The sequence below is a fragment of the Phascolarctos cinereus genome, unplaced genomic scaffold (assembly GCF_003287225.1).
Source record: "Phascolarctos cinereus isolate Bilbo 61053 unplaced genomic scaffold, phaCin_HiC Scaffold_5;HRSCAF=322, whole genome shotgun sequence".
NCBI classification, from domain to species: domain Eukaryota; kingdom Metazoa; phylum Chordata; class Mammalia; order Diprotodontia; family Phascolarctidae; genus Phascolarctos; species Phascolarctos cinereus.
This window is the reverse complement of record NW_027555958.1, coordinates 291,179,245-291,194,160: the sequence shown is the minus strand read 5'-3', so window position 1 is coordinate 291,194,160 and position 14,916 is coordinate 291,179,245. Positions and strand designations below refer to the sequence as shown.

The 14,916-nt window shown below is 36.5% G+C and overlaps 1 protein-coding gene across 4 annotated transcripts in view; it reads left to right on the top strand.

The window, feature by feature from the left end:
• Positions 1-14,916, top strand: part of TLK2 (tousled like kinase 2) — a 159,440-nt gene that overhangs the window by 132,665 nt on the left and 11,859 nt on the right. For all 4 annotated transcript variants that reach the window (XM_078155945.1, XM_078155946.1, XM_020997511.2 and 1 more), the window contains 2 exons: positions 4,336-4,505; positions 5,675-5,813. In XM_078155945.1, coding sequence (XP_078012071.1) covers positions 4,336-4,505; positions 5,675-5,813 — 309 coding nt within the window. The remainder of the gene's footprint in view (positions 1-4,335; positions 4,506-5,674; positions 5,814-14,916) is intronic.

Here is a 14,916-nt window from a genome sequence, read left to right as displayed (position 1 = left end):
TATATAATTCCTTAGAGGAGCACAGGCGGCTACATCTTCCTCAGAGCACTCAACTTCCTCCTTTTTAGGAATAAAAATATTTTTAGTTCTAAATGTACAACTTTCCTTTTCTTTCCCTTCATCATGTGACAGACACTTCCATTCTCTAAATTCCACATAAGTCAAGTTTTCCCCTCTTCTATCTTTGACCTCTTTTTTCTCTCCCCATTGAAGCCCTGTTTCTCTTTCCTTTGGGAATACTTCATTGCCCTTAACACTCTGGAGTGTGCAGTGATGTTCCTAGAGTCCCTTCACTTCTTCTAGGAGGAAGAACTGTGGAGCAGATAAAATAATGTTCAGTTGACTATGGCAGAAATACAAACATGTAATACCCGATACAAGCTCTGTTGTCCATCTTGATAGAGATTTTCATTATTGGGCAGTTGTTGATGTTTTTATATCATTTGTGATTTTTTATATCTCATTCTAAACTCCTGGCTCAATCCTTTAAGGACATTTTTCATTCTTAATAGTTTGACAGTCTAAGCCATCTTCCTTTTTTAAAATATCAACAACTCATTCAAAGCTACAACACCCCAACCCCCATCTCCCTCACAACCATCCCCTTCTGTTTCACCACTTTGTCCCGCCTATCAGTCTACCCTGCTAATTTGCTTTACCCTCCAGTTTTTTTCCATTTACCTTTTCTTTTAACTTGCCTTGCTAGTTACCTTCTTTTCCTTTTCCTTCAGTCCTTCTGCTTGAGGCTTTGTCTTCAGTTCATTACTCCTTGATCCTGCTATTCCTTCTTCAACCTTCTTTCACCAAAGCCCGAGGTCAAATCAGGACTTTGAGATTATTCATTTTCATGTTCTCAATTTTTCCAAGCATTCTCCTTCCCCAAATTCAGTTGTCTTTCTTCATCTCAAGTCTCTCTTCTCTGGGTCTTTCCATAGAAACTGAAGGTAGTCTTCCCAAGGGGTCTTCAGGACTATACTGTGCCTGTAAGGAACAAAACAGGATTATCCTGTGCCCTGCAGCCCAGAATCCAGAGGTACAGATTGGATACCCCACCATGTCTCCAGGAAAGGTTTGAGACTAGGCATTTCTTGACCCTGTTGCAGAGTAGTCTTTTCCCATCATTAAGTCAGTTACAGAGAAATATTGGGTTAGGAAGGTATAAATTAGGGGAACCTGAATTACATTCCTTTTCCTCCTGTAGCATGTCTGTGGCACACTGTGACTTTTTGACTTTTTTTTTAAACTTTATTTAAAGTAAAGCCCTAGAACATTAAGTTTCCCCACACTAAAATACAAGTTCAAAAACAAATTTCAGGACCATATGTAAATTTTGGATTATCATTTTGGAGCATCTATATCTCTGTTCCTTTTAATGTAAGAAGTTGAATTGATTCTGTGAGACTATGGGGTCATTTTGCTCTTGAATTATGTTCATAAGTAATTTTCCCTAGAGCAACAAATGCATAAGAACATAAATTTAAAAAGTGATATGACATTTGTAGAGATTAAAAGGGAATATTTTTTGCAGCCTACATTTTAGGACAGTTGTGCTGAAATCTGAGAGTTTCTCATATTTTGTTGAATTATTATATCAGTTATTGTTTATGAAAGTCTAAGTGCATGACTCTCATAAATATGTACCGTACTTTTATAACCTGGGATAGAAAAAATTGAGGACATCTGTTCACAAGCTCCATCTTATCCCCAGCTTTACATTTGAAATCACCTTAGAGGAAAAGGTTAGTCCTCCTTGCTAAGACCAATTGCTTTACTTGCATCCTTGATCCTAGCTCCAGATGTTTACTCCTTCAATTATCCCCTTTCTCCCTAATTGTCATGTTCTCCTTCCATTATCTTCAAACACGCCCCAGTCTTACCAAAACTTTTAAAACAACAGCAACAAAAAATCTTCACTTGACCTACATTTCTTCTTCCTTTTACAGACCAGACTCCTAGAAAAAGTTATTTATGCCCGGTGTCCACTTTCTCGCTTCCCACTCACTTCCCAACTCTTTGCAGTCTGTTTTCTGTCCCTCCTATGCAACTGAAACTTGCCTTCTAGAACAACACTAGTGATTTCTTTATTGTTAAGTTTAGTGACATTTTCTCAGTCCTCATTTTTTGTGACAATGTTAACCCCTTTTCTTTCTGAATATTCTTTCCATTTTTGATTTTTTATGGCACTGCTTTGCCACAGTAGGGGTTTTTTACCCCTTTACCTATCAAATGAGGGAGGGGTCAAGTGTCCTTTGCGGGTTCTTCATCTATATCCTGCTCTATAAGTGTGGATTTACTTGTCTTGGTGAGTTTTTATCAGCTCATGTGGATTCAAATATCATTTCTATTCAGATGACTCCCAAGTCTACATATTCATTTTTCCCTGCTTGTCATTTCCATCTGGATATTTCACAGGCATCCCAAACTTATATGTATCAAACTCAAATCATTATTTCCCTCTAAATCTGTTTCTACTGATTTCTCTTATTTCTGTCAAGCAAACCACCATTGTTCCATTTACTATGAACTTCAGACTAGCAACCTAGGTGTCATCCTCAACTCTTCACTCTCCCTCACCCCCTGAATCCATTCAGTTGTTGGATCCTCAGCATCTCTCAGATCCACGATTCCCTTCTCTATTCATACAACTACCCTAATACTGGCCTTCACTTCCTGGAGTATTACGGTTCTTTCCCTTTCCCCATCCCCCAAGTGGTCTCTAAATCCATTTTCTTTTTCAAATTCATCTTTCACACAGAGTAGGTCTGACCATGTCATTACTTAAGAAGCTTCAGTGGCTGTCCATGCATTGCCTTTAGAGTTAAAATACACCATTTGGCATTGAACGTCCTTCATATTATTTATTTACATTGTTTCTACACTCTTCCACATTATTCCCCCTCATGCATGCTGCATTTGTACTGGATTTTCCACCCTGCCTGAACTGCTCTTCTTCATATCTACTTAGCTCCTTTTAAAGCTCAGCTCAGCTCAGCTGTGACATTCTTCAAAAGGGCTTTCTTGATTCCACTTTTTGTTAGTGACCACTTCCATCTCCTTTCCCTGCCTACCTCGCTTTCACACCGCTATATTTACTTGTCTACTCCCTGTTGTAGAATGTAATCCCCTTAAGGACTCAGATTATCTCACGTTTGTATTTATATCCTCATTGCATAATCCAGTGTCTAGCCTGTAGTAGGTGCTTAGTAAGTATTTGATGGATAGGCTGTGCCATTAAGAAGAGAATAATAGTAATAACTGAAATATATACTTTCAAGTTTATATACATTATCTCATTTGTAACAACCAAGTGAGATAATTTTGAATGCTTATAAAATGAATCGTTAACTGATCGTAGTCTTGTACTTACCATGTCCTGTCTGATTTTTAAAAATAACTCCTTAAGATACAGGAACATTTTAGGTTGATTTGTTGTAGACACCTAGATACCTTTCATGTATTCCAGAAGTTAGTTGTCTGAAGTAACACCACATTGTGTAAATTTTGAAATGAAAAATTCCTAAGCTTTGATTGTACCGTCTTAGAAGCATCAGTAAGACATGTTTTTTTACATATTATGCTGAAATTCTCTTATCCTGCTTTGTGGCTGGTTGTTTTAGACATAGATTCAAGGTTATTGTGACTAATATCAATTTCAAGTTCATATACTCTTCATCTGCTCTCAGCCCCTCATTTTATAAACAAGGAAACTGAGACTCAATGTGACTCATTTAGCGTCACATAGTCATGTTATTGGCCAAACTGGTACCACTACAACCCAGGTTACCTGATTCCTAATCCATTGCCTTTTCCGCTTAACCAAATTCACTCTCTCAGTGTTATTGAAGATAAAAATCAGGTTCTTCAAAACAGTGAGAGATGCACATACTTCCATATTTATGCTCTGAAATTATCTGCATCTATGAAAGAACCTCTGCCAAATAATGTCTTGTTCATAGGCATTAACGTTCTTGAGTCCAGGCAATGTAAACATTCCTAGACTCTCTGTTCAGAAGAGGTGGGCAAGGCAAAATTTCTTGCAGAGAAGTCCTCGGAGCAGAATCAAGAGTCCAATGTCTTTGATTGTGGTCGTTCTTGACCTGAGGATTCTGTAAGTTAGTCTTCCTATAAAAATATAGGTGGCTTGTGGTTTGTGATGAGCAAAGAAATGGCAAGGAAAGGGAGGGAAGAAATGGAAGAAGGAGTGAGAAGCCATTCTTCTGAATTGTAGAAAAGTCTTAATAGATGATTTTACTTTACTACTAATCATTTAGTGTTTGAATTGAATTGAAATGTTAAATATTTATAAATGTTTTCCTTTTATTTCTTTACCTTTAGATTTTGTACAGTGTTAGAGTACTGTGAGGGAAATGATCTGGACTTCTACCTTAAACAGCACAAGTTAATGTCAGAAAAAGAGGCCCGATCCATTATTATGCAGATTGTGAATGCTTTAAAGTACTTAAATGAAATCAAACCTCCCATCATTCACTATGATCTTAAACCAGGTAGGTTTCACTGATAGATGGAAGAACTGTTGGATTTTCTTATTGTTCTTGGGATTGTAATAACTAACCTCTATTTTATAAACATAATTTGTCAAGAGCCAAAGAATCCTGTTAATACCTGGCTGGAGATGTAGGGTTTGGGAGAGAGGTCCCTGTGTGCCCTGCTAAGCATAAGTGATTCAGGTGGTCTTAGGTAAACTGAAACTAAGTATTTGTTTTTAGGGTCAGGGAAGTTGGATATGGAGGTGTAATTAAGGAACTTTAGCTGACTCCAACTTTCTTCTTCCTGTTATTCTCTAGAAGCATTTTCTACCATTTTTAGGTCTTCTTGGGGAATGTCTAAACAGTAGTGCTTTTTCTGAGCATTCCTAGTTTGAGTCAGCCTAGAGCAGACTAACTTCAATAATCATTACAAAAGGGCAGAGACATTACATTCATCACCAAAGAGAGATAGAATACATGTAGCTTAGATGTATTTCTCCCTATCCTGTGGTATACTATTTTTTTCCACTCACATTTCCTTTAGAAATCTTCATTTGGCTCCATATATATTTCAGTAGCTATTTTGTTTGGAGTTCATAGAGCAATTCCCATTCACCTCCTTTCCTGAGCCAGAGTCACCACTTTTTCTAATTTCTAGTCTTTTTCCAGATATCTGCATCATAGATCGCATACCTCAATGTCAGAACATGATCTAGAGAACACAAAATAGGATTGTAACTTAGTGACTTTTTCTTTTGGGTGTCCTGGGATTTTTTTTCTAGCATCATATTCACCATATTTCTCAAACTTCTCATAGGAGCACTAGGTGTCACTGTTGTACTAGTTTTGATTCCATTTTATGTGTTTCCTTAATCTTCCTCCAAACAATCCTTTTGGTTTAAAGAGATTTGTTGAAAGTTAATGTGAAAATCTAACGCCTTCTGACCAAATTTACAATTGTACTTTGCTTTGGCAGAGAAATGACAGATCTATAGATAGCTTGTTTATTCATTTACCTGGAAAATAAAAATCTGCCACCAGGCATTTAAATGTCTTAATAGCTTTCTTTAAGGGAGTCACATTTTCACTTTTGTACGAATTTTGGTATAATTATCCCCTTGTCACTTGTGTGAATTTTTCTTTTAATCTTTGTTCCTTGTTACTTATAGTGTTTTTGTTCTTTTTAGGTAATATTCTTCTAGTAAATGGTACAGCATGTGGAGAGATAAAAATCACAGATTTTGGTCTTTCTAAGATTATGGATGATGATAGTTACAATTCAGTTGATGGTATGGAGCTAACATCACAGGGTGCTGGTACTTACTGGTAAGTGTCATGATTGTGCTAAAGCGGGCTTTAAAAAATAAGTGGGACCATTAACTTGTTTGACTAAAGCATTTGTAAATAATAATTGACTCTGGTAATTGGCAAAAAAAAAAAAAGCCCAAGTCAAGCAAATCTCTCCTGTTCATGTAGTTACTATCTACTGAAATACAATTTTGGTTTTTTTCTTATTCTGTAAATTTGTCTTATTTTCTTCCCTGCTTTGGCAGGTATTTTGATGAAATATGTTTTCTTTAGTATCAAGTCAGATAATTTACTTATGTCATAATTTTTGGATTGGCATTAATAAGTGGAAGAATGTTATTGTTTATATGACATAATTTGAGAGACACCAAGAGCACTATATAGCCAAAAATATCTCTTTTACCCAATTATCACAGTGCTTGCAATTCGGCAGTTAGAGAGTCATTCCTTTGGAGTAAACATTGCAGAGGGAGAGAGAGAGCATCCGTTGTGTCATCAGGGTATTTATTTTAAAATTGCATATAATTCTCAACTCTGATCCTAAGAAATAGGAAGATCAGAAGTGAATTTTGGGTTCCATGTACCCTTGGGAAAAAAAGACAGTACAATTGGATGAAGAGTTAGAGATTGTATGCCTCTGCCTTTTCATAGGGTGCAAGGCACATTGCTCTTTGGGTATAGGCTTTTGTCAATCCCTTTTTATCTTTTTCTTGTTTTAAAAAATTTTGTTTCTCTTTTGAAAACTATGATTGTCACTTCACTATTACTCCCCTTACTTCACACCAGTAGTCTTCCCTTATAACAAATACAATTAAGCAAAATAAGCACATACTTTTGTCATGTCTGAAAGCATATAGCTCATTCTGTACCTGTAGTCCACCACCTTTTTGCCAAGATACAAGAGACATGAAGCAGCTAGATGGCACAGTAGATAGAGCACTGGGCCTGGACTCAGGAAGACCTGAGACACTTACTAGCTGTGTGACCCTGGGAAAGTCAATTCACCCCATTTGCCTCAGTTTCCTCATCTGTAAAATGATCTGGAGAAGAAATGTCAAACCACTCCAGTATCTTTGCCAAGAAAACCGCAAATAGGGTCACAAAGAGTCAGAAATAACTGAAATACCTGAACAAAAACAACACAAAAAAGACATGCTTCATCATCAGCCCATTATTAGTCAGAATTATGAAGACTTTCAGTGTTTTCCTTGACAATATTTTGGTCACAATATAAATTGTTTTCCTGGTTCTGCTTACTTTTCTTTGCATAAGTTCTCCATATCAATTCATACATATCTTGCCTTATTTCTCTGATTACTTTTATTCATCATCTCTTACAGCAGAGGCATGCTTATGTGTGATTGTTGCATATGAATCTAGGCTATCAGAGAGGCTGTGAAGATCTCCTCCACCCCCCAACCTCTACCCCAACCCCTACTGTCACTGTGATTTTCTAAAAATTTCTTTTTTATTATCAACTTAAGCCTAACACATGGACATTTCAGTATACCCAAACAAATTAACAAACAAAACCCAAACCAGAAAAGAGGATTATATATGAAATGTGAACGATTATGTAGTTAAATTTTTTAAATGTACATTACATTTAATATTATGATAGCAGAATTTTGTAATGTTCCTTTGGCATACTTTTCTTTTTTCTCTTTTATCACTATCATTACTAATCATCTCTCACAAGCCCCCCAAATAGAAGCAGTTCCTTGGAAGAAATAAATACGGCCAAGTGAAACAAAACAATACGTTAACAAACCTGAAAATCTGCGTCTCATTATGCACTGTTAGTCACCTTTCTGCCGAGAGATTGTGGAAGCATGCGTCATCATTTTTCTGAAGTCAGTCAGTGAACAAGCATTAAAAACCTTGTATGTGAAACAGTCTTTACTTGTTGGGAACATATAAGCTAGTGGACAAAAGAACAAATGTATAAATATATATATGACATAAATATAAAATGAACAATTACAAAATAGATATATATGAAATAGTTTGTTAAGGAGGTCACTAGCAAGTAAGGGGGATTAGGAAAAGCTTCATAGAGATTTTTACACGGGTTCCCAAAGTGGGCAGTACTGCCCTCCAGGAAGGTGCTGGAACAATGGGGGGCCGAGGGCCGCAGTAGTAGCCTCCGGTGCAGTTGGGAGGAGGTGTTGAATAAAATTAAGGGGGCAGTAGAAGCATAAGGAAAGAAGAAAATGTAAGAAAATTTTGAAAAACCATTCATACATGTTTCATCTGGTATATAGTAGAGTTAAAGTCGCAGCAATTAATTACATTATTTTCTACATAAACACACAAAATGCAAGTTATAACCTATCAGTGGTCAAGTCTGCCCACAGTTCTTAACAAGCAAGTGTTGGCAGGTGGGAAGTTCTACATGCATTGGCAGGGATGTACGTGCGTAATCACGTGTTTACAATACGATAACTGTACGGTCACATGACATGATATTGTGTCATCGAAATTTCAATGCAGGAAAAAACCCACAAATTTATAATAAATTATTAAATTTTGCATGTGTCATTTAAAAATATATATATTTTATATTTTTTGAAATGACACATTTTTTTTTTTAAAAAACCATTAAAGGGTTAAAGAAAGTAGATTTCCAGGGTGGCATTGAGTAATTTTTTTAAAAAGGAGGCAGCAGGCCAAATAAGTTTGGGAACCTTTGATGTAGAAGGATGGAACCTGAACTGAGTCTTCAAGGAGGAGAGCTACGTTTTTGAGGCAGAAGTAAAGACGAAGTGCATTCCAGAGATGTGTTATGGATGAAAAACAGAATTCCAATATGGTAGGATTAGAGTTCCAGGTTCTAAAGTACTTTAAAAACTAGATAAAGGAGTCTATATTTTATCCTAGAGGTAAATGGGTAGCCATAAGAGTTGATTAAGTAGGGGAGTGACATGGTAACTTGGTTTTTCTCCTTTTAAAAAATATCAGATTTTTTAATAAAGCTATTAATTTTATGAATTCATCTTTTTAAAAAATTTCTTTGCGTATGTGTGTTTGCTTTGGTTTTTAAATTTTTTAAAAAAATTTTTTCTTTTTTAATTGCCTGCCCATTTCATTAATTTCTTTCTCTCTCTTGTTCTCTCTCTCTCGAGCTCCCTTTTGCTTTTTGTAATGAGAGTTTTTGGTTCCCATGGTTCTGCTTGCATCAGTTCATATAAGACCATACCAGTTTTCTCTGAAGCCATCTATTTTGCCATTTCTTTTGGTCCTGTAATATTAATTTACACTCATATAGCATAATTTATTTAGTCATTTCCCCAGTAGATCAATGCCCCCTTAGTTTCTAGGTTTTTTTTTTTTTGTTTTTTTTGTTTTGTTTTGTTTTGTTTTTGCTGCCATAAAAATAGGTTCTGTAAATTTCTTTGTACATATGAGCCATTTTCCTCCTTGATCTCTTTGGTTACCATTTAAGTTAGAATCCTTTTTCCAAGTTCCCTTTGTTGATTAAAAAGTTTTTGTTGTGTTGTGATCAGTAAAGGGTATGCTTAATATTTTTGCTTTTCTGAATTTGTTTATTAGGGTTTTTTTGCCCTAGCATATGGTTAGTTTTTGTAAAAGTGTCATGCAGAGATAAATAATATGTGTAATTCTTGTGATTCTCATTGCCTAAGCTGGGGCTGTGTCTTATCTTAACTTTACTTATCTAACAAAAAATCTATCTAATCTCACAAAAAGGAATTCAGATCTTAAACCTTTTAAAAAAATCTTTTTCTTTGACCTGGAAGCTCTGAATTTTGACTGTAACATTGTGTTCCTAGGTGTATTCAATTTAGGATTTCTGTCAGGAGGTGATTGGTGAGCTCTTTCTGTTTTTACTTTACCATTTAATTCTAATGGTTCTGTGCAGTTTTCTGATTGCCTAAAATATAGTGTCCGAGTTTTTTGCTTGGCCATAGTTTTTAAGGAGTCTAATTATTGGTAAATTATCTTTCCTTGACCTCTTCTCTTAGTTAGTTGTTTTTGGTGGTAGATGGATTAATTCACATATTCTTCCAATTTTTCAGTAAACTTTTGACTGTATATATTTCTTGTCTCATGGAATCATTGATTTCCATTTACTTCTTTCCTTTTTTTGGGAAGTCTGCTACTTAGGTCATGTTTTCAGCCTTCTGCTTTAAACTGTTTATTCCCTCCAATCTTTTTCCAAAAGAGCTTTAATTTCATTTTGTATCTCTTGCTTCATTTCTTCCATCCACTTTGGAGTCTTCTTGGGTAAGCCATTCTTTTTTTCTGGAGGGTCTACTTAATACTTCTTTTGCAGTGTCATATGGTATCATGTTTTCTGCTTAGTGTCTCCAGCCTCAGTTTATGGATTGGTAGTTTGTTTCAGGGCAGATTTTGCCCTCTCTTGGATTCTTGAATAGGTTTGCTAGACTCTGATCCTATCACTTCTGTAATCTGCTTGTCACTGCTGCCACCATATCACAGTTCTGGTGGGGTTGCTGGTTTCCAGGCTTTTTTGTGTCCTTCTTCCACAGCCCTGGCATGCAGCAGTGCTGGGATCAGGCTCTACCTTCTACCTCAGTCTCTGATTTTTGCCTTCTTTTTAGATGGCATACTGGAGGAGCTAGCTTTGGCTTTATCTCTGTTTCCCTTTCCTTATTCCTTCACTATTCACGGGTAGCGCTTTCTCCCTAAACTATCACTCCAAATGAGGCTTTTATTTTTTTGGACTAATTTTGCTCAAGCGTATGTGCATAAAGAACCTACAGTAAAAATTTGTTATTAAATAAGATTGCAGAATGCCAGGTCAAAAACAGAAGCAGCATTTTCAATATGTTTATTCATTGTGGTGGTGTTCTTGTCATTGTTAGTTAAGTCTGCTCAGAAATATCTGCTCTTAGATATTCTAGAAATTGGTTTTTACCTTTTATTTTAAAGGTATTAAGCCTTCAATATGAGTTTCTTTTGGAATAATTTGAATCATGAGAAAAGAAAATGAGTTTTAGTGTTTAGACCAGTAATTCTGTAGATATGCTATTTGAAGAGAGATAAATATTAAGCAGTCTTAATAAGAATTTTTTATAAAAATTAAGAATAACAAGGAATAATAATTGCTTCGGATAGGTTAACATCTGTTATGACAGAGATCCTTATTAGGCAGTCACTTAACTTTTCTATTTCTCGACTTCCTCTGTAAAATGAGGAGCTTGGACTTGATGCCCTCTGAGATTTCTTCCAGCCTTAAATTTATGCTCCCATAAATATTATTTTATGCTAGTGGGCTATATGCCCACAAAAAATAATGGGGAGTCTTTTTGCTATATGGAGTTGAATAGCTAATAGAGTGCTACAATAGTCTATAAAGCATTTTTTGTTTTTGTAGTATTGATAAGTTTTATTGACTATTTTACAATTAAAGAAATTGAAGTTCAGAATGCTTAAGTGACTTTTCTGCTGCTAGTAACCAGTAGAACTGGGATTTAAACCTAGGACTTCTGACTCAAAGTCTAGTAGTGTACTTTCCACTGTAGCAGCCAAGATATTTTTTGTCTTGGTGCTTATTTTGAAGAGTTTGTCAATGTCCTGTGGATTTGTATTTAGATAAATTCATTCTTCTCCTCTTTTAAATCATTTGTAAGCTAGGTATTAGAAGAGAAATTAAAGTTGAAATAATATTTTAAAAAATATTTTATTTATCCTTTTTGTTGCTATCATCTTGCATTCCCATCATCTTGAAATATATCCATCCCCATTGCCCAACCTAGCAAGTCATACCTCTTAACAAAAAATAGTGATGGGGAGTGGGGAAGTAGTTCAGCAAAGCTACCACCAAATCTTACAAATTATTCATCATTCCATACTGATAGACCTCTACCAAAGAAGGGAAGGAGCTGTATTTTCCTTTTCTTCTTTAGGGACAGGCTTGGTCATTGGTGCATGTATTTCTTTTTCTAAGAGAACTGTATTTGTACTCTTTTCTGCTTTCTATTACTTTTTTCTGTTTTCTGTTTTTCTACTTTCTGCCTTCCTTTTTTCCTTTTCACCTTCTTCCCTGTCTCTTGGATTCTACAATGTTTGTTTTGGGTAAAGATTTTTGTTGCAAAATTGTAAAAATTATAAGGTAATTAAAGGCCTTAGCTAGGGAGAAAGTTAATTTTAAGAAAGAAAATTCTCCTTCTGAATATTTGAAACTTACTTTTTTAATACAAGGAAACATATTAGTTCAGAAATCAAGCTAGAAATTCCAGATTTGGAAAATAACTTTGTTTAGGATTTTGTAGTAGTCCAGTATTTGGGAGTGTTAAGAGTTGACTTAGTATATGAATTTTTGAAATTTGTTTACATTGATCCTTTATCTTCTGAATTCCAAATTCCAGCTGCAGTTTGAATCAAGCCTCTCAGAAGTGAATGGATCTTTATTTGTTTGGTCTTTGGACTGCCAATGAACACCTACCTTCCATACCATATAATTTAGTGTGGTTAGCTGTCTAGTCTCCGTAGTGGCCAGTGTTAGGAATTCAGACCAAAGTTGAGTTGCATTGTACTACTTGTGGTGGCCTAAAATGTTGTTGTTTGGCTCTCTAACTTGCTTCACTGGCCTTCTGTTAAAGTGCCAGTTCACTTTTAAAGTGGAAAAATGTATGGCACTCTCTGACAATGGGCTTTAGAAATCTTTGTGATTGTATTTCTTTCCACTGTTTTAACCAAAGGAGGAGCATGGTTTGAAATGGCATCAGACAAAAAGAACACAGGGGTTAGATTTAAGAGATACAGGTTAGAACCTGTATTTTCTCATTCTTTCATACTCTGCTGCCCTTGAGTTGGTAATCGTGGGTAGGTCACATCACTTTTTATCGGTCTTGGTGTCCTCATGTGTAAAGTAAGGGCTTTGAATTAAAGGATTGAATTTTTTCTAATTCAAACATTTTGTGAGTCTGTGAGTCATGGTAGTAGACCTGAACAGAAGGTTTGGATTGACCTCAGGGCTGAAACCTTTGGAATTCCGAAGGGGCAAGGCTTCAGTAGAACTAAAGTTAAAGAAACAGTGCTTACAGAATAAGGCCATCCTAAAATTTCTTGAGAATTTCTGCTCTCTGGATATTTGTTATTGATTGAAAATGTGGTGACTGTCTCTCATCACACGACTCCTAAAGTAAAATTTATCAAAGTTGGGGAGAGTGGGTGAAAGTACTGATGTAGCATGTATTCCCAGCAGTGGTGGTGAGGCATGAGCCAGAAAGAGGTTATTGGGTGAGAGAAAAAGAGGTCTTGGTTGCCTGGAATCTCCCAAATCTCTGTTTATCTTAGACACACAGTGTCTTACAATTAGTAGGCACATAATAAATGATGGTTGTCTAAATGAATAAATGAGGTGACTACTTGCAGTTTAGATGGCAGAAGAGCCTAGCTCTCACGAGCGCTCTAGAAAAGATCTACAGAGAGCACCAAACTTAATAACCATCAAGAAATCCAAAAAGAAAAGATTCAGTAAGCACCCTTTCCAGCCCAGCATTGCAGAAAAAGACACCCAGAAACCTGTGGGAACTGGGAAAGTTCTCCTAGAAAAGCCAACATAGGCTCAGATAAAGAAGGCAGAAGCTTGCCCATGTGAATCAGAGACAGTCCAGGACAAACCTAGAGTCTTCTCTGCCTGGAACAGAAGGATTGGAGGGAATGGTCAAGGGCACTCCAGGGTCATAGGGAAACCCTTAGTGCCCTTACAGTAGATATAGGGCTGGAGCATCTCGGGGATGACGAAAGTTCGTAGTACCAGTCATGAAGATAGAAATCACCAGCTGGGATCCAGGACCAAACAAAGTCCCAACCACTCCACTCAAAAGTGTGGAGGGGGCTAAGCCTAGCTTTACTTTAAAGTCCTGAATCAATATTTGAAATTGGATACAAGAGAAAGCAAAAAACACTGAAAACTCTGAAGAACTGTTTTGGATCCATAGACTCCCAAGAAATAGTTCCACAGTAGGTATAAGCAGAACCTCAGAGAAAAAAAATAGCTGAGTCATAAGGATTACATGAGTACCTGGAAGAGAATGAAGTAGGAGATAAAAAGCAAAATTATAAGTGAAATAGAAAGCTCTGATGGAAGAAATTGGAAGGAAAATAAATAGTTTAGAACAGAAGGTAGAACAACATGCTAGCAACATACTCTCTAAAAATTAGAATAAAGTAAAATTGGTGACGGTGAACAAGCAATGTTACAACGAAATTGAAAGCTTGAAAAAAATTTTAAAATAAAGTATTTGCTACTAAAAGTAACTGATTGCACAGTGGATAGAACACTGGCCCTGGATTCAGAAGGACCTGAGTTCAAATCCAGCCTTAGATGCTTTGTGACCCCGGGCAAGTTACTTAACCCACATTGCCTCCCTGACCCCCCCCCCAAAGACAGCTGATTGAAAAAACAGGTTCAGGAAAGGGTACTACCATCCTCCCAAGCCACATAGACTTGTCACCTAGGTGTTATCCTCTACTCACTCTCTTAAACACAAACACACACACACACACACACACACACACACAATCCAATCAGTTGTTGAGTCTTGTTTTTTCCACCTTTGTAGGTAGAAACATACCTTTGTATGTTTCTTTTGTATTACCCGTCTATTCTCTTCTGACATTGCAACCACTTTGATGAAGGCCCTCCTCACCTATAACTGGACTTTTGTAATAGGCTGCTGGTTGGGTCTTTCAAGAGTCTTCCTCCAGTCTCATCCATTCTCTACTCAGCTGTCAAATTAGTCAGGTGCAGGCCTGACTGTGATCTCTCTATTCACTAAACCCGATGGCTCTTTATCACCTCCAGAATCAAATGTTAAAGTCTTTATCTGTTTTTTAATGCCTTTCATAAACCAATCCCGTTCTGTCTTTTCGGTATTTTTGCTCTTCTCTGCATACTCTGCAATCTGGGAACATTTGTCTCCTTGCTGCTCTCTGTACAAGATACTCCATCTCCAAACTTTGAGCATTTTTACTGGCTATCTCCTATACCTTCAATGCTCCTTTCTCATTTCTGCCTTCCTGGCTTCCTTCAAGTCTCAGCTAAAATCCCACCTTCTACAGGAAGCCTTCCCCAGCTTCTCTTAATTCTAATGCTTTCTCTCTGCTGACTGTCTCCAGTTTGTTCTGT